General features: G+C 47.1%; 8 protein-coding genes across 8 annotated transcripts; 3 read left to right on the top strand and 5 right to left on the bottom strand.

The window, feature by feature from the left end:
• Positions 1-1,593: 1,593 nt before the first annotated feature.
• Positions 1,594-3,346, bottom strand: MGYG_07476 (serine/threonine-protein phosphatase PP-Z; the record flags this gene model as incomplete). Its single annotated transcript, XM_003170184.1, has 3 exons — positions 1,594-1,623; positions 1,720-1,872; positions 1,931-3,346. The coding sequence occupies 3 exons, from the start codon at positions 3,344-3,346 to the stop codon at positions 1,594-1,596; spliced, it is 1,599 nt and encodes a 532-aa protein (XP_003170232.1).
• Positions 3,347-5,569: 2,223 nt separating this feature from the next.
• Positions 5,570-5,983, bottom strand: MGYG_09154 (hypothetical protein; the record flags this gene model as incomplete). Its single annotated transcript, XM_003170183.1, has 2 exons — positions 5,570-5,800; positions 5,873-5,983. 2 exons carry the CDS (start codon positions 5,981-5,983, stop codon positions 5,570-5,572), a joined length of 342 nt encoding a protein of 113 aa, XP_003170231.1.
• A 395-nt stretch (positions 5,984-6,378) lies between these two features.
• On the bottom strand, positions 6,379-10,106 carry MGYG_09153 (hypothetical protein; the record flags this gene model as incomplete). The annotated part of the gene is made up of 3 exons (XM_003170182.1): positions 6,379-7,128; positions 7,203-10,025; positions 10,089-10,106. 3 exons carry the CDS (start codon positions 10,104-10,106, stop codon positions 6,379-6,381), a joined length of 3,591 nt encoding a protein of 1,196 aa, XP_003170230.1.
• Positions 10,107-10,483: 377 nt separating this feature from the next.
• MGYG_07474 (DNA-repair protein rad13) lies at positions 10,484-13,864 on the top strand (the record flags this gene model as incomplete). Its single annotated transcript, XM_003170181.1, has 1 exon — positions 10,484-13,864. One exon carries the CDS (start codon positions 10,484-10,486, stop codon positions 13,862-13,864), a length of 3,381 nt encoding a protein of 1,126 aa, XP_003170229.1.
• Positions 13,865-14,660: 796 nt separating this feature from the next.
• MGYG_07473 (sphingolipid long chain base-responsive protein PIL1) lies at positions 14,661-16,004 on the top strand (the record flags this gene model as incomplete). The annotated part of the gene is made up of 4 exons (XM_003170180.1): positions 14,661-14,778; positions 14,940-15,073; positions 15,131-15,314; positions 15,376-16,004. The coding sequence occupies 4 exons, from the start codon at positions 14,661-14,663 to the stop codon at positions 16,002-16,004; spliced, it is 1,065 nt and encodes a 354-aa protein (XP_003170228.1).
• Positions 16,005-16,819: 815 nt separating this feature from the next.
• MGYG_07472 (hypothetical protein) lies at positions 16,820-17,624 on the bottom strand (the record flags this gene model as incomplete). The annotated part of the gene is made up of 2 exons (XM_003170179.1): positions 16,820-16,861; positions 17,124-17,624. 2 exons carry the CDS (start codon positions 17,622-17,624, stop codon positions 16,820-16,822), a joined length of 543 nt encoding a protein of 180 aa, XP_003170227.1.
• A 712-nt stretch (positions 17,625-18,336) lies between these two features.
• On the top strand, positions 18,337-20,169 carry MGYG_07471 (hypothetical protein; the record flags this gene model as incomplete). The annotated part of the gene is made up of 3 exons (XM_003170178.1): positions 18,337-18,717; positions 18,790-18,846; positions 18,904-20,169. 3 exons carry the CDS (start codon positions 18,337-18,339, stop codon positions 20,167-20,169), a joined length of 1,704 nt encoding a protein of 567 aa, XP_003170226.1.
• A 696-nt stretch (positions 20,170-20,865) lies between these two features.
• On the bottom strand, positions 20,866-25,707 carry MGYG_07470 (hypothetical protein; the record flags this gene model as incomplete). The annotated part of the gene is made up of 5 exons (XM_003170177.1): positions 20,866-21,689; positions 21,761-22,382; positions 22,450-24,986; positions 25,039-25,396; positions 25,459-25,707. The coding sequence occupies 5 exons, from the start codon at positions 25,705-25,707 to the stop codon at positions 20,866-20,868; spliced, it is 4,590 nt and encodes a 1,529-aa protein (XP_003170225.1).
• Between the last annotated feature and the right edge of the window lie 219 nt (positions 25,708-25,926).

Raw genomic sequence — 25,926 nt, 5'->3', positions numbered from 1 at the left:
TATGAGGGTCACCCTGTCTCACCCCAGCCTGTTTTTCGTTTTGTTTTTTTGCTCCCTTTTCTTCCTCTCTTATCCCTACGTTACGGCTCCCTTTTTCCTCGTCATTATCCAGAGTGCTTGAAACTGGCATTACAAGTCTCATTTATCTTACTTCCATATCATAATCCCTATTACCGATGATATATCTTGTTTGGAGAAAGTTCCTCTATTCTTCCCCTTTCCTCTTTTTACTGCCCTGTTTGATTATGGTGATGCTCTGTTTTATCTTTATCCTTTCTGTTACCATTCTTAGTCTTATTCTCATGTATCTCCCTTCATCTGCTGTCTTGAACTAATCCATTTTGCAGCGGAAACAGATGGATGGCTGCCGTCCTCTGCAGGGATTGGAACTGCTACCGTTGGATTTTTATGTAGGAAAGCTGCAGCCTCGGGCTTTTCGCCGCAGGTTAGGTTATCTTAGTTAATGCTATTAACGTATTATTTGATATGAATGTATGTATGTCTGTCTTTACGGGCTATATCTACTGAACGGTGTAATTGATATTTGATAGAAAAACGGTAAAAAGCAACAGAGGCCTATTGTTCCACGTGGAATTATCATTGCGTCTGCGTCTGCATCAAAAGAAACGATGTGCAAGAAGGAAGAGGATAAGAGATCGTTTCCTTTTTTGTGTATAAAACTGCATCGGGGATGAAAGAGAAGTAGAGATAATGATATTAATTGTAAGGTATAAACTCGACACTATGTGAAATGGATAAGGAGAAAACACAGAAACGCGGTCATGATAAAGTAGAACATAGTAACTGAAATCTCATTGAGCACGTCAAAGAGCAAAAAGAAAAAGCCATGGGGAACCTTAATGGATGCGAATATTACAGTCCCTTCCCGTCTGACACCGACTATCATTGTATCATATAAACAGATAAAGCCGGGCAAAGCGTTAAGAAAAGAAAGAAAAAGAAGTGTCAAGTCGCTACAAGAAATACAACATCAAGTATCCTCCCGGTCTGTCTTGTGCATGTAGATACGTCCAATAATTACAGGGAAAGAGGAGGCGAAACGTAGGATCCTAGGAAGCGTGGAAGAGCCGGAAATGGTGCGCTGCGAAGACACCTGGACCTGGAAAAGAGCGAGGCTTGCGGAATCGTTAATGATTGGCTGGGCTGGCATTCTTGTTCGGATTCATGGGAGGCTTGCGAGTCATGCGGGTGTCTTTGTTGGCCCAAGACAGCATGGCATCGCATGGCATCTCACGGCATGGCATGGGTTATTGTCCTAGCCATGGCATATGGATTAGCTGAGTTGGGATGAAAGCGGTGTGTGGCATCCATGGCAGCATCGGTCTCAGTTATCCATCCTGCTTTAGCTCGCGTTTTTGTTAAAGCAGGCGCACGCAATATATACCCAACTCTCGATAAGTGGTTTGTAGCACGAGGAAAAAAAATGCGCAAGGCTGAAAATGGCCAGCAAGTAGACGACGGAAATAAGAAGCGTCTGGGTCTTGAATTTCTTTTCTTTTTTTCTCTCGCACGACAGGTTAAGAGTAGATCTTTAGCGGGTGTGAATAACAGGTAGGGTATCCTAGATAACTCTCAATAACTCTGGGCCGAAACCATAGCCGGCTGGAAGCAACAGGTTAGCATTTATATCACGGATAGAGATGGTCGTAGTAAAAAAACAAGTTGAGCAGTCGACGGGAAGGAAGCGCAGGAACTTACTGGACTGTTAAGGACGTTGTTTCTCTTATTTCTACCCTTCTTTATGTGGTTCTTTAGAGCACTTGAATCAAGAGGCTTGAGTAGTTCGAAACTGCAGAGGAGCTCGTCAGAGACAGACATAATGGCACCCCAATTGTCAAATGCGCCGCAATACTATGAAAAGTGGTTAGACGATGGTAACGTAATGATAGCGGGAGGAAGGAGAGCTTACATTAGGAGCAGAAAAAACGGTGACAAGAATGCGATCATTAAAGAACTCATAGCCATCCTCGACAACCATGTGTGCGCGACACACAAGATCGAAATCATGTCTCTGCAAGAATTCCATGATCACCTTTTTACCAAAGCAATAACTTACGCCTCGTTCGTTAGGCTCCCAGTCCTCTTCCATTTCGGCTGGATCGCTCCATAGTAGATCATTCAATAGTCCATAGTCAGGAACGTCCGTTGGTCGGGCGATGCCACGAATATCGTCCATGTGAGACAGGCTGGGAGACAGGCCACCGTGAACACAGAATATCTTTCCAGCAACGATAGCGGCGATGGGAAGGCAATTGAACGTATCGACGAATGTTTTCCAAATCTTGATATTACATCGTCGCTTGCACTCATCGTAAAACCCATAGACACGTGTAACATTGGCGCATTCATGGTTTCCGCGTAGTAGGAAAAAGTTCTCAGGGTATTTAAGCTTGTAGCAGAGCAGGAGGAGAATGGTCTCTAGGGACTGCTTTCCTCTGTCGACATAGTCACCGAGGAAAAGGTAGTTGGAATTAGGAGGGAATCCGCACATCTCGAAAAGTCGGATCAGGTCGGTGTATTGGCCATGAACATCGCCGACGATCTTCACCGGCGCAGAGAGTTCGAGTAAGGCTGGTTGTGTCAGTAGAAGTTCACGAGCAGCGGTGCAGACAGCAATGATCTCGGCGTTTTTTAGGCACACAGCCTTTGTGACTTTGGTAGAATATCCGGCATCAAGGAGCCGTGTGATCATGTCGTCAACATCGATGGATTTGAGCGCCCCAATGGTCATGCCGGGAGATCCGTTGGTTCCGTTCTGGTCTACTATCGACCTGGCGCCAGACTCAGTCAAGACTGGGTTAAGGGAGTTCTCTCTCTTGATCAGGATGGACTCGCCAGCCTTTTGAGCAACGGTCGTAGGAGCAACATGTTGAGGGCCAGTATCGGACACGTGGTCAACTTCTCCAGACTTCTGTGCGGCCTTGACGTCTTTGTGGCCACGGCCTATCGATGAAGAGTGCGGAGGAGAGGGTGGTGGCTTTGGTGCTTCATCCCGCAAGTCGTCCTGTGAGTTGATGGGCTGAATGGGCATAGAAGAGCCAGAGAGATTGCGGGCATGCCGCGAAATGGAAGAGCGAGCAAAGGCAGATTCTAACCCTTCCGGGGGAGCGCTGTCTGAGCGCGCAAGGGTTCCATTAGAAGCTCTCGGGCTGTCTGACTTATCACCCCTCCCACTTCCTGGTATCTTGGAACGAATCGAGCCACGGATGGAACGGCTAGAGTCCTTTGTGTCGGACTTCGAAATCGAGGGATACGCTTGCAGCCCTTCGACCTGTAGCGATCCCCCGTTCGACCGTGACGCATTCTTCGATTGCTGCTGTCCCATGCTTACAGAGGGTTTGCTGTTGTCCTTGTCTGTGTTCTGCCTTGCCTTGGTTTTGGCTCGTTTCTTTCCCCTTCGTTATTTTTCTTTTGCTGTTTTCGGGCTCGAAGGGATGGCCCCGTTAGGGTGGCTCGAAGAGGGTGGAGAGGAAGCAGAGGAAACTAGCCTCTACAAATGAGGTGGTGTGCGACAGTATCTTGCAGGACTTGACGGTAGACGCAAGGCGGTCGTCTAAGTTGTTGTGAGGAGGAGGAGCACGGCGACGGTGAAATGGCTCCAGGTTCGTAGATTTAACCGGCTCGTCTAAGCAAGGATGAAAACAGTGCGAAGGCAGGAGAACGAAACGCCTTTTGACGGGGGTGGCAGGGTCAGGATCTGGGCACTATAGGATTTTCCAGCGGTATCTACGGGTAGTGGCGAGTTAGTTTCAGGTCCACAAAGAAGCAACCAGCGTCTCTGGCAGGCGATCCGTGGACAACACCGCGCCGGTAGACAGCAGGACACCCCTAGATTGATTCCCAATAGTCCTGTGTATGGTACGCACCTATGTGAAGGCGAGAATAGAGGGAGGAGGGGTGGTGGCTGGTGGTTGGTGGTGGAGGAGCCTGGGAGATAAGGGACTCAAGCTGCGCAGGGGCAAAGCTGCAGACCGACTTGCGGGTAGAGAAGGGTCCTAAGGAGTGTCCGCAGACATTAGACGTAGCAACACACAGAGTCCGCAGCGAGTTTCTTCCTCTCTTCTTCGTCGTCGTCGTCGTCTTTCTTTTCGTGAAGCTGGACGGGGTGGCTTGCTGGCGGGCGTTTGGGCGGATGGCTTGGACGGAGGTGAAGACAAGAAGTTCGGCGATGGTTTTTCCCTTTTAAGATAAAGTCGAGATGCGGGAGAAAAAAAGGCAAAAAAAAAAAGGCGGACAGGCCGGCGTCGGAACTTCGTTTTGCCGAAGCGCGCGTGGCGAGGTTATTTTGACCTTGACGAGACCGAGACGAGACGATATAGATGGAGATGAAGATGAGATGGTGAGAAGAAGAAGACAGTGACAGTGACAGTGATAGCGGTGGTGGTGGTGGTGACGGCGGGGAGCTGGTCAAGACGGCGTCAGCCTTATGGCGTCGGTCTCACAGCGTCAGGGCCTGCAGCAGCGGCGTGGGAGTACAGCAGTACACAGAGCAAGGGCAGGTTGCTAGTTGCTATATAAGCCTGTTGCTGACTCTGCTCGCGAAAAGCACGAAATACGGACGGACGCCTGTCCTTTGGCCTGGAAGTTCGATAAGCAGATATATATACTTACTCCGTCTATCAGTTGTCTCGTGTACGGTGTATCAGAAGCTGCTTGAGCTCCATGTTGTTGCTGATGCCGACGATCCAAAAGCAATATACGTGCCCCCCAAACCAGTTCGTCCAATGTGATGCTCGCTTACCGTCCCGAAGTGCGAATCACAGTGGACGCTAACTCTCGGTTTCATCAAATGGCCTGTTGTCGCTGAGGCCTGGCCAGGACTAGTCCAACAACGGTTGCAGATCCACGGCGAGGGTCACTGTCCCTCCACGATAACTGGACATCTGGGGCGTGTTCCCGCGAAGTTTATCGTTCCGGCTGGACAGACGAAAAAGGCGAAGATGGCTCAAGCCGTATATGTATGGAGTATCGTGTGCATTTTCCGATATCGTTCAGTCTAAATATATTCGATTACTACTCCGTACACCCCGCCATACACCGTTCGTTGCGGATAATATATTCGCCACATATCTATATGCGGGTCGATATCGTGGCAGCCTCCCTTGGTGTGACCTGAGCGTTCAAGCAGACAGACAAGAAAAAAGAACATCTCTCCGCGGACTGGGCGTGCAGAGAAGCTCACGCACTCCAGGTTGCGGATTTAGGCTGTGCGTAGCTATATCGGATGCACCCTATGTTCCAGCCCAGCAGTCCTGCGGAACGTGGTTCCTGCTGATCGGGTCCTCCATGCTGTTTCTTTTTTCCTTTTTTTTTCTCCCCCATCTTTCCCTCTGACAATAATTTCCCCTACTCTTCCCGCCCCTTTTTTTCCCCCAGCTGCACGTCAAGGCGCACATAACACCCCAGTCCAACTTGCTTGGCTTTTTATGCACCTGTGTGATTTAACCCACTTCGCCGCTGTCGGAGAGAGGAAAGCGGGCGTAAAAAAGTGCCTCTCGAAGTGGCCTCTCTTGTTGCATCTTCAAGGCTGGAATACCGGCTGTCACCCTCAGCCACTTTGTGCACCTCTTGTAGATTGATCAAGCTCGATCTTTGTGATGTGCTGGCCCGGGATCACAACCAGTCCAATGAACCGCCGGGACATGTCAGCCGTGAGATCAAGTGGTTCGTTGCTGGCTCCCTTAGGGCCCTCTGTCTCTTCTGAAGAGACTTGCTCAGCAAGAGCTGGCTCAGTTGGGCAGCGATACTCATGCGTGGTGCTCAGTATCATATTTCGTTCCTATAGATAACATAATATCCAGAGTTTAATCATCCGCAAGTCCCAATGTCGAACCTGAGGCATATCACCTACGTTATCTGTGCATTTGAACAAACCTACGAACACTCGCGAGTCCGAGGTGTGTACACGGAGGACCTTGTCCACCAAGCTCTCAAGGTACTCCCGCGCTTCGTCTCTCTCCATTGCTGCCCGCTGTGTCAGAAATGGAGTACTCCTTGACCAACTACTCTTTGCGGTCGTTGTCAGCGTTTGCCGAGTTTGACTTGCCCTCCGTGTTGTTTTCTGATAACCTTGGGGCTTCAATCAGTCACGTGGAGGGCAGTTGATCTAATGCAATAGCTTAACTAGTGACGTACCTTGGGCATAAAATTATGCATAGGGGGGTAACTGATACTTCATTGCCTTTAAGCAGTACTCCGTAACAACGACAACAGTGGAAAGCGGAGAAGAAAGTTGATAGACAAGTAGCCTGGGGTAAACCGCATGTATAGAGACTTGCACCCCTTTTAAGATTGATGGGTTTGACCAGGGAAAGATGCTTAATCTACTGCATGTTTGCTTAGCATCCGTCATCGTCACTATGTACAAACTTCCCACATTTCCATCCCAACACCGCAGAGAACAAGGTGCTCCCTGTCTGCCCCGTTGGCGTGCGCCGTGAATTGATCTATCGCAGACAGATCGGCTACGGCGGTGTACACATCGCCCTGCAGAGATGCCCGCACACCCCCGTCTATGCAATCAGCCGATGCAGACCATAGTTTGATCCTTTGGTCGTTCCCGCTTGAAGCGACAAGGAAATTGGCCGTCTTTCCATCCACTCCATGGTCAATAGGCCGCACCTGGGTGATGGCATTAATTGCCGACGCATGCGCATTCGGATATGAAGCCGTTGTGAAGCGGCTTATAAGGTTCGGATGAGGTTCGGAGGCTGAAGAGCCTGCGAATTCAAGGGTCGAAAAGGCGAGGCAGTTGTCATCTCCGCCAGTGATGAGCAGGACTTGCGTATCTGATAGCGAGAGCAGCTCCATTGCCTTTATGCTACTTTGGTGTGCGGGTCTGCGATCTTCCCATTTGATCGACGCCGGCTCGGCAGGTAGCGGTACAGCATCCCTGCGCTTGATAGATCTGCCGCCAAAATCAAAATATGGCTTCATCGATGGTGTTAAATCCCAAACTGCAATGTGTCCATCTGTCGAGCCTGTGACAAGATGCAGCTCACAACCCGATATCACCAGCCGGATTTGTGTAAGGCAGTTGCTTGTATATAACCCCTGCGCTAGGAGCGTGAACTCCCCACCTTCTGTAGATGACGAGTAGTGGAACACCTATGGGTGCCCTTTGTTAATATGATGTCACAGAGGCATTCAGAGGTAGATTGGATGATGTTTCGCTAGCTTACCTTTGCAGTCGAATTAGAGTACGCCATGGCGATCAAGAATGATTCGCGCGCACAATCATCCCTTGCAAGGCTGATAATATCGAAATGTGTTGTCCGTAGATCAGAATTCGCCCGTGACTTGGGTGCTTCACCTTCATTCAAAACACCGATGCCAAATCCAGGTATCCATCTAATTCTCCAGACATAGAACTCCTCCCTCCCGGCACTGCTGAACAAGAAATTGCCGTTAGTCGACCACTGGAGATGCTGCAAACCTGCACTATGCTTCTTGATGGCTCGTATAGAACGAAAGCCACCTTCCCCTTCTTCCCCTTTGTTAAGCGTAAAAAAACGAATTTCGGTATCTTCCGCGCCGGTTGCAAGTACCGTCCATGGGGTCTTTGTGCTATCAACTTGCATTTTGGAAATTGACATGGCTTTGATTTCCCTACCATGCCCGCCTTGTCGTACACGGCGATGGCATTGAAATTGCTCTGACATAACGTTAAAAGTTGATGCTTTAATCCACAGAAGCATATGGCCCATATTTCCAAAGTGATATGCCCATCGTCTATGAGCACCTCCACAATCTACTGAAAATATCTCAGCCTGAATTGTCTCATTCCACAAAACAAAATATGTGCTTCGGAATCCCCATAATATCAGGTGTCCCGTCTCAGGATCCAGCCTGGACCCCTCAATATACTGTCCGAATGGCGGATTCGTTCGGTGAAGGATTTCTATCGTGAGCTGAGCACCCGACCTATTAAGTCGATGAATGCAGTAGGTTCCATCCCTTCCGGTTGTAATGAGATCCACAAAATTTGAATTTCGGTCTTCCCGCAAGTATGTAATGGATGTAACTGCATCTCTCTTGTGGATTGGAAAGTCGCATAGTGGATCATCTGCCACCTCTCCCTGCATTTCAGAGCTAAAACGAAACACCACCATGTTCCCCAACCTAGCACCCAGGACCAGAACTGACATGGAGGGGACTGAAAGTGCGCTTGAGACCACAAATTCCGCAGGCAAGGCAAGTTGCTGTTTTGCAAGGATTTTGGGAGATGGTGAAGAGTCAACAATAAAGAGGTTGGCGTGCGAAATTGCTCTGGAGCTAGTTATAAACGCAATAGGGGAGGTGCCAGTATCATCATACCCCTTGGGTGTCTGGACGATGAAGATATCAGATATGCCTCGACCTATATCTGCCAGGACCTCCATACATCTCCTGCTGTGATCGTACCACAATATTCGCCCCGTGCTCGTGCCTATTAGCCCAATCCCTCTCTTAGGGATTCCAGATATTGCCCCGTAGGAACCTATTCCCTCAACAGTAGGAATTGTACTCCAATTTATTACACGTACATCCCGTGTTTGTACATCTTTCTGGTCGGCTTTAGAAACCTGACCAAGGAGAGCAACCCCTTCAGTAAATGGCGCGATAACGGAGTCTTCCGAAATAAAACCAAACGAGTTGATTTTGCCGTCATTCCTAGAATTCTTCATGCGTCTATTGCACTCAATTGGGCTGTTCTTAATGCGAAGGAACTCATTATAAACTTCCTCGGAGGTATAAGACTTTGTCCATCTTCCGATATCGTACACTCCAGTTAGCTGTGGAATGATGAGGGATGTTATATTGCTGTCAGCCCCTCCGCTGAACACGCCGAATGAGCCACCCTCATCGACCACATCCATGGACCAGATATTTTTGCCCACATGATAGCAATAAGAGGACACCGGCTTCAATGTAGTTTGGCTCTTCCGTAATATATATTCACCATTTGTTTGTTCATATTTCGCCACGAGCTTCCAAACCATAGAAGTGCAATCCTCGGACCTGGATATCAAACTGAAAGTGATGTGGCCGTCGGAGACCTCAAAGTCAAGAAACCGAATGCCCCATATGCGTGCTTCATGGCCATATTCTTTTGCAAGACAAAATTCTTGGCCCATAGATGCTTCGTCCATTGGGGCTATATGAAATCCGGTTCCACGGGCACTTGTATTGTTTTCCCTGGAAGCTGAGCTACCGTTGCTCATGAGTTCTCGGCCACATGAAGATATATCCCAGATACGGACAGTTCTATCGTCGCTGCAACTGGCAACAAATTTCTTCGTTCCTTGTCCGCCGCTTATCGGTATATCTGGTGAAATGTCCACTCCGAAGATTGATCCCTCATGACCAGTGAAAAAGTGGTGGATAATGATAGAATCATTAGCTCTTTCGCATGGGTCTGAATCCAATACTAAATGACAGGACCATATTATTATTTCACCGAATACCGTGCCAGCAGCAACAAGGACACGGTCGGAGTTCCAAGTAATGTCAGCAGAATAAAGAATAGGCCTCAGGGTCGACCCTAGTTCTTGCAATTGGATAATACTTTCGTCATCCAGTTCCGTTTCGCGAAGGGTAAACCTAAGGGTGAAAACTACATTGTGTGCAGTAATTAATAAACCCTTGATACACCCTTCCCTCTCGGAGTTAGCAACAGGAATGGCTGTATCTAAAATCCAATCTGGCGCACGACATTCGACGCTCTCTGCGGATAGAGATGTATTGTCTGTAGTATCTGATCTGCGCAAATGGAGCTTAATCAGGCGAAGGGAATACCCTCCCCACACTAAAAGGCAGGCAGAATAATCGTCATCCCTCCAGGACTCTTCAATGACCTGAATTCCATGAACAGCATTTCGTTCAAACACTCGAAAGCGACCCAGAGGAATGCCATCGGATTCATCAAGTAGCTGGACATACGGGCCACTCCCATTTAGCAGTAATTTTCTGCTGGGTATATTTAGACATTTGATAGCCGTTATAGGGAGGCATGTGTCATGGTTCTGCAATTGTTTTTAGTGCAAGGCACAAAATTGAAAGCGAGGAGAAACACTTAATGGATTCACCTTGATTGAGCATGACATCGATGCTAATTATGTATATAACAAGGAATCGCTGTGAACTAATACCTTGTTCATATCAAATTTTCATTCAATAACCTATTCTCGGGCCCTCAAAGAATTTATCATTCTTATGTTCCCTTTTGGAGGGGAACAAGTTGTGAGGGTAAAATAAAGTTTTGAGCCTCAATTAGTGACACGTGATTACGCGTCGTATAGATTACTAAGCTTGCGGTTTGACTAGCAAGTTAAAGCGGCTGGAGCCTTGATCTTGAGGTTCCTTTCATCCTACATTACGGAGTACTCCATCCATTTATCTAGGGACAGAGACAGAGGTTGGCAAGTTGTGATGTTGACGAGTGCTGTTTCGTCCATGTCAATACTACCACTGGCTATACGTCATGGGTGTGACCGGGCTCTGGACAGTAGTGAAGCCTTGCGCGCGGCCTATCAAACTTGAAACCCTTAACAAGAGAAGGCTCGCCATCGACGCATCTATATGGATATACCAATTTCTCAAAGCCGTGCGTGATAAAGAGGGAAATGCCCTACGAAATGCACACATTGTTGGCTTTTTCCGGCGAATATGCAAGCTACTCTTCTTTGGTATTAAGCCGGTCTTCGTTTTCGACGGTGGCGCACCGATACTCAAGCGGCAGACTATTGCAAATCGGAAGAGGCGCAGAGAAGGAAGAAGAGAAGATGCTGCAAGAACTGCTAGCAAGTTATTGGCCATCCAAATTCAAAGACAAGCCGAGGAGGAAGCAGCAAAAAGAAAAACAAAGCCTCAATATGAACCGCAAGAGGAACAGTTGCCAGATGAATTAGTCTATGCCGAGGAAACCCTGATGACCAAAGCAGAGAGGCAAAGAAACAGGCAGTTCAGGAAAACTGATGCATACCATCTTCCAGATTTGGACATGTCTCTAGCAGAAATGGGCGCTCCAAATGACCCTAGAATCATGTCACACGAAGAATTGGAAGCTTATGCTCAGCAGTTTAAATCCGGTGAAAACATTAATCTCTACGACTTTTCAAAGATTGACTTTGATGGACCATTTTTCCTTAGCCTACCTGCTAGCGATAGGTATAATATATTGAACGCCGCCAGACTTCGAAGCAGGCTACGAATGGGGTATTCTAAAGACCAGCTGGACACAATGTTTCCGGACCGCATGGCTTTTTCCAGATTTCAAATAGAGCGAGTGGCCGAACGTAATAACCTTACCCAACGTCTCATGAATCTCAATGGCATGAATGGTGATGCCGTCACTTATGGGAGCGGGTCTTCCCGAGTTGCTGGAGAGAGAGACAGGGAATACATATTGGTGAAAGACAATGGAGTCGAGGGTGGATGGGCTTTAGGTGTTTTGGGTAATAAAGAAGGTTCTACTATAAACAAGCCAATTGAAATAGACAAACAGGAGGGAAAGCATATACTGGACGAGGACGATGATGAGGGTGAAGAGTTCGAGGACGTACCAATTGAAGGCCTCAACCGCCTTCCAAAGCTACCAATCTTTGAGCCAGGTATATTTGATGAGTCCATTGCGCAACAGCGCCGCATGCAGTCAGCCATTGGGACGAAAGAGGCTGAAGATGGTGCTGATGAAAATACCCTATTCGTTGATGATGGGACCGAAGCAGAAGCTTCTGGAGTTGCTGAACTCTTTGAGCATTTAGAAGACGAAGAAGCTGAAGATCTTTCGAGAGCAGTTAACTTATCTCTGGAAGATATACCCGACCATGACCATGCTGCAGTCGATAAATGGGCAAGTAAAGCTAGCTCCAGTGACCAAGTCAAGGAGACAGAGATACCAAATCATTCCGATAGTGATGATGATATGGAATTCTTTTCTGCCTTAGCCAAATCTAAGGTTACAAAGGGTAACACTCAGCCTTCTCACCCATTCTCTGGTCCACTACCCTTTGAACCACTTAGAGTAATCAGGGGTCCGCAAGATCCTCCTAGCGCAAACAATGGCCCGGAAGATATCACTGCCGGAGGTTTCGAAGTTTCAGAGCCCGAAGGTAAAGAAGCGCAACCGCTCCCTCCATGGTTTACAGGGCCATCTGAACAAAAGGAGTTCATATCAAGGGAGGAAGCCCAGAGCAAGGATTACCGTCAGTCATTACAAACCAACGGTATACTACCTCGCTCAAATGTGATAGATATAACTGGGAGTGACGATGATAAGGCCACTGAGAAGGAGGCTATTAACTTGGACTCCCCCACGAATGAACTGGCACCGCCGCCAAGCAGTAGTTCTCGGCTGCCGACCTCCCCAGAAAAGCTTCGGGGCAAAGAAATCATGCCCACAGATAACCCACTAATAACTGATATGCTTGACGTACCTGGGCGTACTACATTGGAGTCACCGTCTGAGAATTTTGAGGAGATTCACACACCTCCAAAGGCGACGAAATCCACTGAAGACATGTCCAACACTATATTTATGCCTCTAAGTCCCAAAGTTGAAGATGAGGTTATGTCGGCCCTGCCTTCTGCTCCTTTAATTCCCAACCTTCAAGCTCAATCAAGTTCCCAGAATCCATTGGTAGAATTCCCTGACGGCGATGACGAGTATTCTGACCCTGAAGATGACGAATTAATGTATCAGCTAGCTATGGAGGCTGAAGAACACGCGCGATTCGCTTCAACGTTGAATTCTAAGAGTCAAGCTGAGAATGCGTTTGACTACGAGCAAGAATTGAAACAACTTCGTTCTCAGCAGAAAAAGGATAGGAGGGACGCTGACGAAGTCTCTCAAATCATGGTTACGGAATGCCAGCAGCTATTACGATTATTTGGACTTCCGTACATTACTGCGCCGATGGAAGCTGAGGCACAATGTGCTGAACTGGTAGCTTTGGGGTTAGTTGACGGGATTGTCACGGATGATAGCGACACCTTCCTATTTGGAGGCACACGGATCTATAAAAATATGTTCAACCAATCAAAATACGTGGAATGCTATCTTTCCAGCGACCTAGAAAAAGAATACACTTTGGATAGGAAGAAACTTATCAGCTTTTCTCATCTACTTGGAAGTGACTACACGGAAGGAATTCCGGGCATAGGCCCTGTGACGGCGCTTGAAATACTTACGGAGTTCTCGGATCTGGAAGAATTTCGGGATTGGTGGTCGGAGATTCAGTTGGGGAACAAAATTCCCGATGATATTCATGCAGGGTTCCGCAAAAAGTTCAAGAAGAATGTCACGAAACTATTTTTACCTCCAGGGTTCCCAGATAAGGCGGTTGAGAAGGCTTACCTGGAACCTGAGGTAGATCCCGATCCTTCCGAGTTTAAATGGGGTGTCCCTGACTTGGATGCTGTGCGACAGTTCCTAATGACAACAATCGGATGGTCACCAGAACGGACTGACGAAGTTCTTGTCCCAGTAATCCGGGACGTGAACCGAAGAGAGCAGGAAGGCACCCAATCAAACATAACAGGTTTTTTCCAGGGCCCTCAAGGTGCAGGAGCCTTTGCTCCCCGACAACGAACTGCGGGCAAAAGTCGTATTGAAAAGGCATTTGGGAGGCTGAGGAACCAGGCAGAAGCAAGACAAACTACTCTGGATTCATACGCCAACAATAAGGAGGACACTAATCTACCGGAGGGAATAGCTACAGGTGATGATAATCCCTCTGCAACATCAACGACCACTAAACGACGCGCGAGACCCACTGGCACACCTGCCGATGAGGACGATGGAACTTCCAATAAGCAGCCCCCACGCAAGGCTAGAAAAAAGGCAAGGGATACTAATGTATAATGTCTCCTTGTATTTGGATAACTACTTTAGCGGCAATTTGTACAGCCACCTTCACTTATCAATTGGCTTTTTAAGCAGCTCACGGATAATTCTCCGAAGCATTGCACGAATGAGAAAAGCAGCAGTGGTTCTAGATTGAACCATCTAGTTTAAATCTCCGTCTCCGTTTTAGATTATTCATAATGCTGGCAGCCCAAGTGGAGATATGACGTAGAAAATCGATGTGACGTTTTAAAGAACCCCGACTTGGGCCTCGCAGAGGAACAATGAATGAAAGTAAATACAAGCCACTTTCCTGCAAGGGACTCCCTGAGTGTGAACCTCTTTACCTTGTACCTCTGTCAAAGCGTCAAATTAAACACGTCAATCTCTTGAACGCATCGGAAGCGGCTGAAAGGAGATTCTGCTGAGTCATCAACGACGTCATCATCCCTGCTTGTACTTAATAACAAAAACAAAAAGCCCAACTGTTCTTCCCGCCCAAGTTCAAACATCCAACATCGCCTCCCCAGACGCCTCCCGGTCGCTAGCAACGATACCGCACCTTTATTGACCGATTATCTGCCAATTGTGACCGCGTGGACACTGCGACTCAGGCGTCAAAGTCACCCTCTGCTCATCCGACGCCAAAGCTCGTTGATTATACCGATTACTTCCGCCCCTTCCACATAACAGGCAAGAAAAAGGAGGATTCAGAGGCATACACGGTGCTATACAGGCCGCTTTAGGTTGACTGATAGCCTAACTCTTATTTCGTTTTATTCTATTGGGATTCCCGTGTGGACTGCTGCTCAAGATGCATCGAACCTATTCTTTGCGCCAGACTCGTGCGCCCACTGCCTCACAGCTTGAGAGTCCTCCGCCGCCAATCTCTTCAACCAAGACCAATAGAATTTTTGGAGGCACAAGCTTTGGTATGTTACATTCACTTCCTGGTTAACGCATTTGCTTAACTGCATCTCCATACGTATTTGGGGATCAGCAAGTGACACTCTCTTGGTGGTGGAGGTTATACCATGAGGACATGCCTTATGTCCCTAGTCTATACCCTGGCTAACAATACAATATTTTCTAGGCCATGCTTTCCGTAAAACAGCCGCCGGTAGTTTTGGCCCAGATCTCGCTAAGAAGCTTTCACAACTGGTGAAGATGGAGAAAAACGTTATGCGCAGTATGGAATTGGTTGGAAGAGAGCGAATGGAGGTTGCGGTATGTGCCCCGCTGACGAAACGGCATATCCAGGTTCACATCTAACTTAGTCGGTAGCAACAACTATCTCTGTGGGGAGAAGGCTGTGACGATGATGTTTCTGATATCACTGATAAGCTTGGAGTTCTGATATATGAAATCGGCGAGTTGGAAGACCAATTTATCGATAGATACGACCAATACCGGGTGACAATCAAGAGTATTCGTAATATCGAAGCTTCTGTTCAGCCCAGCAGAGACCGTAAGTCCTACGACCATGCCCTACTTTCCGTTACATAGCAATCAGCTAACTATTACACTAGGCAAACAAAAAATCACGGATCAGATAGCACAGCTTAAATACAAGGATCCAAACTCGCCTCGTCTTGTCGTATTAGAGCAGGAACTGGTCCGAGCTGAAGCAGAATCCCTCGTTGCCGAGGCACAGCTTTCAAATATCACCCGCGAAAAGGTCAAAGCTGCATTTAACTACCAGTTTGATGCATTGAGGGAACACTGTGAGAAATTGGCAATTATTGCAGGTTACGGGAAACATCTCGTTGAATTGATTGACGACACACCCGTGACACCTGGCGAAACACGGGCAGCTTATGATGGATATGATGCTAGCAAAGCCATAATCCAAGACTGTGAGGATGCATTGACAAACTGGGTCTCCTCTAGCGCAGCAGTTCACTCTAAGCTTTCCACCCGGTCTCGCACTCTATCCCAACGAAGGCGGAACAACATTTCCAAAGCCCGTGCTGATGGAGGGGACATGAGCGGCCATGAACAGTCAATGCGTGGAGACCGTGACTCGTGGGTGCCTGCGGAACAACACCCCACTTATACCCAGTCACAAGCGGACGACGATGATATTTACGAAGATGATGACGTTGTCCAAAACGGTGATGGATTGAGAGAGGAAGAGAGGGCACAAGTTGTTGCGTAAAGTCGCGTGCCTTTTCTTGCCTTGTCTCATCTATATCTCCTCTTGCTTATACCCTAAAGACGCCTATAAAGCTCGATCTCGAATAACCAGCCCATCAGGATTCAACCCAGTAGCATAACCCACGCCAACATGACATCCCTTTCCCCACATATATAATGAATACGTTGCCCACCTATGTGCCACTGTTGAAAAGTTTCTCGTCCTATGCCTTCAAGCAAGCACCTTACTGCTATTGCAGTTGGTTGTGGGAAAGGCGGGTACGGCGTGGACTACCTGGCTGCATTGGTGTAATTCCGTTAGGCCTCTACTACCCTCCTCTGCAGTCACTTAACCAGTCCAAGTACTCGAGGATTCTTAAAATATGTGCCATTATTGACCTTTGTTCATGTATAATTTTGCACCCTTAGTATACTTTAATATTATAATGTTGTAATGCTACATCGAAAGTAGTTACAAATGAACCAGCGGTTGGGGACTGAGATCAAAAGAGTTCTACCTACAATCTAGCATATTTAGTAAGAGTGATAGAGATGGATAGTTACTCAGTTACATGGCTTCGCCTTTGCGTCTATCAGCTTAATTCAAATTCCAACAGTCAATATTAGCAATGCCCTCCTCTTATATGTTCTTTCCCATCTAACCTTAACCTCATACAAAATGTGCATATCTATGCATATCACTAAGCATGGAATGGCCATTGGATAAATATCTCCTTCCCTCTGGTTAGATATCAAAGGGAGTTTAAGAGTATATAGTAATGGAGGATGTGGATCATATGAAAGATAATAGCTATGTATGTATATGTATTATATTAATTACACACTTGATGCCCAAGTTCTTCGCCTTGCTTCCCAACCCTACCAGCATTTTAGGCACTGTCTATCCACAATGCCATAACCCACGGATACTCTTGAATATAATAAGTCTAACCCTTCATGCACATTCTTTTCTCGCTATTTTGCCGTCTCTCCACAGATGCCCTCGACGGCGAACACAGCACCCGCACCAAAGCGTACAGTGGGCATAGTACAAGCTTTTATCAGGATACAGGCCTCGCGGTTTTAGACAGCACTGACATGGCCTTGCACAGCATCCACCTCGTATTTTACAGATCTTCACCTGATACGGCTGTGACAGATGCTTGGTTGGGTTGGTAGCTAAGCTTTGGCGATCTCGCGATTGAGAGATAAGATGTTGTCGAGCGATTGGGCCCCGAGGCCGCCTTATATATTTTTTATACATTTCGTTCTGGATTTTCCAACTTTGATCCTCTGCATCTCGCAGTTTCTCTTTCCAGTTCTCAGGGCCATAATAAAGCGGCTTGGCGGTCTGTTCGAGTTTCCCTTGTATTGCACGGTCTATAAAGAGCTCCCTGATGAAGATGTTTTCTTGTATCCAGAATTCATAGAGAATAGTTTCCTCATTAATGTCATTAATCCACTTTTGTTGTTTGTTGCAGCTCTCTGCAGTTTGGAACCATCCTTTGACTTTCCGGATGAAATCAGAAATGTAGAATATTTGCAGACAATCAAATAGTTCCTCGATCGTTGGGCCAATATCAAATAGTAATTTCAGGCAAGCGCAGAGAAAAAAGGCTATTTGTTGGTTTTGAGTGAGCATTCTGTGCCGAAAACTATTGGATGTTGATGGATAAGTATTTGGGATAAATAAAAGGTATTGAATTCTCTGGAAGTAAGAAAGAAAAAAAGGGAAGCCTTCCGACTCTGTAGGCCCTTTTATCAAACCAAAGCGAGGCAAAGTCTTTGATCAAACAAGTCAAAGTCAGTAAGATAAGAATTACTATGGCTTGCTTGGCTGGTGGAGTGTGGCGGTGTTCCATTTTGGATGCGCCTAGGCCTGGCGTTTTAACTATAACACCAAGAGCCACCGGGAACAGCCGTGATAGCTAAGGCAAACTGAGATTCTATAGAAGGAAAGGCGAAATTCATGTTCTCTATACACCCCCCCTTAATCTATATCTGTCTATAATCCCATGATATCTACATATAGGCGGGATCGGCTACAGCCCACTCATTTCGTGCATGATATAAGAGAAATAAACCATTATTTGGGTATAACTCTAAAAAAAAAGCAATTGTTCAGCATTCTGTAAATTTCAATAGCAGCTGAGAGTAGCTTTCCTCAAATTTGGGAAGTTGATAAGCCCCGCGCGAGCTCAGACTCAGTCCTATAAAGATAGCCACCTTCTTCTCTACTTTCAGCAACTGTATCTCTATAATACATCTTTTGACCTCAAGTATCATCTGTTTCTCAAGATACCTCACTTACTACTCCATCTCCAACTTGTTCTATACTCAAACAGTTGAACACCATGGCTCTAGCATGGCCCCAGGGGGAATGCTTTTTCAAAAGAAGCGCCCTGCAATCTGGTGCTGTCAATACTGTAGCGCGTTTCACTGCAGAGGACCCCAAACTTTTCTATAGTACAATGGTAGTAGAGATGGTCTGGAACAAGGAGGCGCATCACGGTTCCGAAGCATGCAAGGAGAACAGTAATCCAAAAGGCCACCCCCATAAACGATCAGGCTACACGATCGTGACAGGTGGGCGAGGGTGGAAAACCTCCTACGGAAACTGGACACATCTGCCCTTCTCCTATGGGGCATACTACCAACCATCCAGACAAATCCAACATGAATTGTGCACGGATGGAGAGCGATTCAAGAAGAGAGAGCATGGAGATGCATATGAAGTATTTTCTACGCCTCCCTAGTTCTTTGCACGACGATAATCCATCTCTTACTAATAGTATACTGCCTTCTAGTCATGGTTCATGTTTGTCCCCTTACCCACCAGACATGAGGAATGGGTTTTTATAGATGTAAGTCTTCTCGTTATGCACACGCAAAGACGTTGTAACTAAATAACCAAACCTTAGCGGTTATGTTCCATCCGTGCCATATATATTCCAGTTTCCTATATGGCCAGTGAGAAGAGCGAGGATCTCTGCACTTATATCCACGTGCGATTCAACGGCATGAAAGACATCGCACTGGAGTATCATAAGGATAAGACACCCGAGAAGTTTGCTGAGATCTTCGACTTCGAGACAGTGGAAAAGACCACTGCAACTCTAACATGCCACGACACATTCGGTATCGAACATGACGAGACAACTGCAATCGGTATAAACATCACGAAGCTTGTAACTACTCTGATTCTTCCCCGTCAATTTCGAAAATACGATGCATTTAGCTCAAAAGCCATTATCCTCGTGGACACAAGCCTTATTCCAGTGATTCCCGTCCTCTCGAGATTTACAGCTTCAGCCATGGCGGATTGGGCGACGGTAGCTTCCAAAAATCATGGAGTCAGTGTGAAATGGGCAGAAGGAGACCATTCGCCGCATTGGTTGCTGTCCTTTCTCAAGAATACTCTCGTTGTATGCGCTGGCCTGGTCCCAGGGATTGGCCCGCTCTTGTCTATGGGATCAGCACTGCTCATGGAAGCACTCATCAACCCGGATGGCATGTTGGAAGAATTCAAAGAACAGCTGCCAGGACTAGGGGAAATGTTTGACGAAATATTTGACCTGTCGAAAGAGTGCAGAAAGGGGATGGCAGTCAAGATGGACATTGCATCTCCAACTCAGGCAGTCACCGTCGACACTAATAGCGACGATGCGGTATTGAAGACGCCTGTGCAGGCTGACGAGCCAGAGCAAGAGGAAAAGAAGTCTACTGCCACATACGTCAACATACCCTCATACACAGCATTGTCCAAGGCTGAATACGATGCGACGGTCGGTCGACAGCTCCGAGAGGCACTTGGCCGTAAGCTTGGTGGACTGGCCGTAGAAGATCGCGGCATTAGTCGTGAGCAGGCTAAAGCTTTTCAGGAGTTGGTTACAAATCCCCCAAAGGAGCACCAGGATAAAACCGTGGACGAGCTTTTTGAAGTTGTTGAGTCCAAATATGTACGGGATCGCCTCAAGGCAATGAGAACCTCTCTCTTCACTAAAAAAATGGAGGAAGATTTTCGCGCAAGCGAGACCGAGAGTATCAAGAAGCGTTTACTCACGGAAGCCACCCCCGATTCAAGTTCACGTTTGGCAGACAACTTTTACGAGTGGGCTGAGAATGCAAGCAGAAAAATTGCCATGCGCGACAACCCCATGCTCGCCTTTGGCGGTGGACCTAGATAAGCGTATGTAACAGCAGGCCATCTGGAAACTCCTGGAACTCCCAGCACTAGCTATAATTACTAGTTACTATATCCTAGCCTTATTAGTCTCTGGTAACTAACTAGTTAACTAACTAGTTAGCTTTATTTCGGAATCAATCAGTTTTTTAATAAGGGTAACGGTTTTGATCATGGCTACACACGACTCACACATGAGTATTCTATCGGTAGTGATGAAACTCTAGACACCAAGTGCGCCCTACCCAGTCAATTTTTGCCTGCTGCTGTGATTGCCAGCGCCCGCGGGGCCTCTGCGCCTTGTTGCCCGTAAACCGTCGTCCCCGAGTAGCCCGCTGATGCAAACTGTGTTATGTTCAAATTGAATTTGAAAGTTTGTTTAGTCCTAACGCCACACTATAGTTACAGTGCAATGTAGGCACCGTATCTTCCTGTAGAGGCCAGGTAGAAGTCAAGCATTGTGCGTCCTCACTGCAGAGCCAGGTGACGTAGGGTAGGTAGTAAGAGACATTCCGCAGATTGTTCTCTAATTAGATTGTACAGTTCATTAAATGATATGATGCAAATAGCCTATATAGATACCACATGCTCATCCCAAGACCCAACACAGAGCCGCCCTATTTGCGGTCAAAGTCATTAATCATCTATTCAACGCCAACAACATACCAAAACACAAACGAATGAAACGCTCAAGTTTCACTTATAAGTGGAACACCTTCTTCTCAACGGCCCTCACTGTGGCTCTCCATAGACCACTGCCGAAACTCTGAGTGGGCTTATCCATTAATTTCGCCAAGAGATCATTTATCTGCACATCGCGCGTTTGGGGATCATTGGACTTTTCGAATCCATATACCCTGCTTCCAGTGACATCAGAATCCAAGACAACTCCAATGTGTGGACCGTCAGCATAGTTGTCAAGAGCTTTTGGCTTCACAGTAAAGTCAATATCAACTCGTGCTCGTTCCGTTTGTTCTTTCTTCTTGGGTTGATCGGTTCCACCAGGTATGGTTTTGCCCTTTGCGCTGCCCAGCAGAGTACAACGAACTTTCAATTGTATGGGCTCGGATCGGATACTCCCAGTCCCCACTGGCTTGACGCTAATGATACCACAATATCCAAGCATTCGAATCTCCTCCTGCAAGGCCTTTGCAGTTTCCCAAGTCCTTCCAATGCTACGCAGCAATTGTTTCAACGATACTGGGGATAGCATAGCAACAGAAGCTTGCATGCGTATAGCATTGAGAATTAAAGCACACTCTGGGCTAGGTTTGACGGCAGCGGATTGCGCCCCATTTCCTTTAGGAGCATATGTCAAGGTTAAGGGTAAGGTGCTATGCCGGGAGATCCGTCGCCTACCCTCGGTTAACTCTTGAGATCGGGCGCGAATGTGGCTTGGATTGCAGTTAAGTTGAAGTTCTCCGCTGTATCGCATCACGAGCGAAGTGCCTTCCACAGCATCCACGCTAGGTTTGGCAGAGAGGATAGCCCAGCCGGTCTGTTTCTCTAGAGAACGAACGGAATCTGTGCAATGGGTAGTCAGCTTTTCGATCCTGGTGGGATATATTGGGCTAAAGGTATAGAAATTAGCTTACCATGTAACACGCGGACTTCTTTCCCATCCCAACCACGACATTCCTCTTTGATACTCTCGGCTTCGCGAATTTGCTGCAATAGTTCTTCTTTTCGCGCCTGAGCTTTCTCCAGCAGATCACTCTTCTCCTCAAGCCTGCCTCGTGCATGATTGTACTTGTCTTTGCATGCCGAGAGTTCTGATTCGACGGCTAGAAGCTTTTTTCTAGCATCCCGCAGTTCCTCTTGGTCGCAGTTTTCAAGATCGTCCATCACTTTTTGAAGGTTTTGAGAATCAATCTCCAGCTTTGTGTGTTTCTCGATCAAGCCAGGCACTACTTTCGCAAGGATATGCTCTTTCCTTGAGAGGAAGGCGTCGTCCTGTTTCATTTCATCGACATGTCGATCTAGTCCTTGCTTCAAGCCTTCCAGGAGTTTCATTCGCCATTCATACCACATTTCTTTGCTTAACAGTCGCGCGTGAGCTTTGACATTACGGAATTGATTATCCATCAATAGCCGAATATCTGGAGTGGCTGTGATATATTCTTGGAATAATGGAGGGTTCTCTGCGTATGTCTCTGCTTCTATGGATCGGATGATGCGCCGACCTTCAGAAATATACGATTTAAGCTCACGGCAAGACTGCGAATTGTGTTAGTAGATAAATGTAGTTCCTTCTAGCCTCGAAGGCCTCGAATGATGAGCTTACATGTTGGTACAGTTCAAGCATAGGCAAAGTGCAGAATCCAGCGGCAACTCGGTCCTCGAGGCCAAACTCCTTTGCGCTCTGCAGAGTCTCTATGCCACGCTTGTCGGGGCTCCCGGGTGCTATAGTATGTCTTCGTTTAGTTGTTGTTAATTCCATGAAGTGTATATTGGTCATTTCAAGGAAGTCGGAAAGCTTCATTGCTTCAACTTGGGTATTGGTGCCTATAGGCAAACTGTCATCCGCTACCTTAACTTCCTCTTCTTCCATCGGAACTGGGTCAGTTGGAGTATGCACTGCAAAGTCATTGGTAGAGGGCGTTTGTTTTGCAGGTGAATTATTTTTGTTGATAAATGGCGACACACTGCGGTCATAATGACGAGATAATTGGCTTGATCGACCAATTGTATCAACCTTTGAAGGAGGAGCAGGAAGCTTGATATTTTTGACTGGACTGCTTTCTCTTCCACGAAGGCGCTTATTTGGCGTTAAATCTTCATCAATGTCATCCATATCAAGCTCAGCGGGTCGTTTCCCAAGGAGACCTCTAGCTGCACCCACGTGAAGGCTCTTACGGCCTTTAAGCTTGTTTTTCTTTGGGGTAAGACTTGAAATCAATTCTCTTAAATTAAGAGTAGTCTCCTTCTCCGATTCTTGACTTGTCCTGGGCAAAAGGCTCTCTTCATTCCCTTTTTCAATCTCAGGTTTCAATAGATCATCAAACTTGACACCTCGGCTGGGGGTTGGCTTCAAGACAAAATCTTGGGCATCATCTCCGATAGAGCGTCGTTTGTCTAATATCTCTGCAACCCGTGGAGAACCACGTCCCTCGCTTATGCCGTGAACGGAAGGGTTTAATGCTTTCAAAACAAAAGTCGGAGTTGATTGCCCTGTTAGTGAATTTTTCTGGAACAAAGAAGCGGGTATAGGTTTAACAGGGGGTTGATTTGTTTGCAAAGTGTGTCGCTTTTGGGGAGAGGCGCTTCTTGACTTGGGTTTAATAGGGCTCCCTTCAGGGGTAGCAGGCGTTACTGGCCCGGCCGCTCTGGGTGATCTTTGTTTCGAGGGAGTAGAAAGGCTTCTGCTTGGAGATGATTGCTGAGATACCGACCTTCTGGGGGAGCTAGATGGTCGGTGTGATGTACTGTTCAGCCTAGGTATAGTACGTAATGGACTTCCGCCTTCTGATGTAACCAGATCTGCGTGTGGCGGCAACGGGGCTCTGACAGGAGATACTGGTATATTTTCTTGAAACGGGGAGCTTGGAGGACTCTCCTCATACTCATCAAAAATCCTACTTTTGCCTTTTGGGTTGTTGACCTGAAAGGGTGCAAGAATTTTGCCTACGGCGTTTGTCATGTCCATTCCCATGGTTCCATCGTCGGATGGTTCAGTTCGCTCCTCAATTGGAGGCAATATACCACCAACCGCACCTGTCATCTCCATGTCGACCTCTCCTAGATCAGGATATGTTACATCACCTTCGTCTTCATAGCTGTATTTTGGGTCTTCCTGGGACACGTAGTTATTCGTGTTGTCTAGCTTTTGTTTGTTGAGGACTCCGCCCAAGACATTGGTAAACTCCATAGTCATTTCTTCATCCGTATCAATGTTGCTCTCTGTGTCAGGCTTTTTAGGAGAGGCGCTCTTAATACCGCCGATGACGTTTGTGAACTCCATTGTCTGGTCTCCGAGGTTTGTTACGGCTGATGTTCGACGGGAGGCCTGTTGATAGTCGTACTTTTGGTATTGTAGATAGGGACGAGATTTCTCACTGCTGTCATTCGCCATACTACTTTTCCTTCGAAGTATGCCACCAACTGGTTTTGTAATGTCCATGCTCATATCTCCATCATCTTCATTCATTTGGCCTGCTCTGGTAGAGTTTGAAACAGTCAATCTTGCGGAACCAATGTTCTCCTGGTCGAAGCGAGAGGTTAGGTCTTCAGCATCAAATTTCGCGCTAGATCCCTTTTTAACCCAAGGTTGAAAAGCACCAACAATTTCGTGGCTGGTGAACTCCATGGATAGATCCCCATTTTCATCAAACTCGATTCCTCTGGTTCCAGCCGCCTCGGCAGCTTTCTTCAATGACCTATCCAAGCTACTAGAGCTAGGGGATGAGTCACTGGGGTCAGAAGAGAGGGGCTGTTCTGTAGCGTTATCCATACTCATACTTGTGCTTTCATCTTCAGGTCCTGAGCTCAGTGAGTCACTTCCCATTTCTATATTTCCTTCGGGGAAACCGATATCATTCTCGGCAGCCGAGCCGCCGCTAAACGGGCTAGAAGAAAACGCTTCATCGGCTAATTCTTCCAAGTGAGCTGCTGATTGAGGCGGATTGACATCTTCAAGACCATATTTTCCTGGAGAGGATGCTGGTTCCGAATCATCTGATCCCTGGTTGGTATTGCTAGCCATTAACGAAGAATTCCGGCGAGTTGTGTTCGCACCCGTGGAAGCAGTCGAATCCTCCATTAGCTCGACAACATTCCAAGTGTGTAGTGTTGCTTCAGGCGCAAATGAAACTCGGCGATTCGCTACAAAAGATATTAGACTTGCCATCAACTAATTCAAGGATGTAGTCGTTACCCATAGATTTCCTTCGTGCAGCTCGCTGTTCTAATATTGCTTTCTTCTTCTCGCGCTCCCGCTCAATTCGTTCTTTTTCTTCCCTTTCTCTCTGTGCGGCTAAGTCTTTAGCCCTAGATGGTGGTACCGGATTGAAATTATCGAACGGGTTTATCAAGCTGTCAGTGCCGACAACCGGCGCAGCGGGCGTCGAAAAGTCAATGAGAAGATCACCATTCCCAGATGATTTATGACCGTTTCCAAATCCATCGCGATTTGGTGTTTTCCTGCGCGTTTCGGCAAAGCTTGGAATATGGCTTATCGGAGAGACGGGGATTGTTGGTTTTAGTATCGACTTCAACTGGACAGCAGCAGTAGACTAGAAAAGGAAGGTCAACTTCAGCCCAAAAGCGAATATGTAAGAATACAAAAAGTGCACACCTTTCTTCTGTCACTGCCATTATTTTTCAGGAGATCCAACCCACCGGGCCCAAGACTCTTACTGCGAGACCGCTTATCTTTCCCAAGAGTCCTAGAAGGTATATTGCTCTGCTTCTGGACAGAACTGAGATCCGTAGTCATATTCTCTTTATCAAGATCGATGCCGCTGCCTCTATGGGGCATCTGCGCAAGTGAGCGTCGAGCCCTCACGCGAGCGACATTGCTCGGATCGCGAGTATAGGATGACATTGGAGCTCATTTATCCGCAGGCAAGGCCAAAAAAATAAACAATGCCAAAAATGACAATTTAGAAGATAATGGACCAACTTCCAGCAGACTGCAATCCCTTCACAGCTGGTTCACCCATGGACGCAGGCTGTATCTCCAAGTTAAGGTGGCCGTAAACATCGTTGCGCCCCCTCGATAAATGAACTTGAAGTCGCGTTAAAGATATCATATTACTATATC

The sequence above is a fragment of the Nannizzia gypsea genome, genomic scaffold (genome assembly GCF_000150975.2).
Source record: "Nannizzia gypsea CBS 118893 supercont1.7 genomic scaffold, whole genome shotgun sequence".
Taxonomy (NCBI): Eukaryota; Fungi; Ascomycota; class Eurotiomycetes; order Onygenales; family Arthrodermataceae; genus Nannizzia; species Nannizzia gypsea.
The sequence above is the reverse complement of the archived record's forward strand: the minus strand, read 5'-3'. Positions and strand labels throughout refer to the sequence as shown.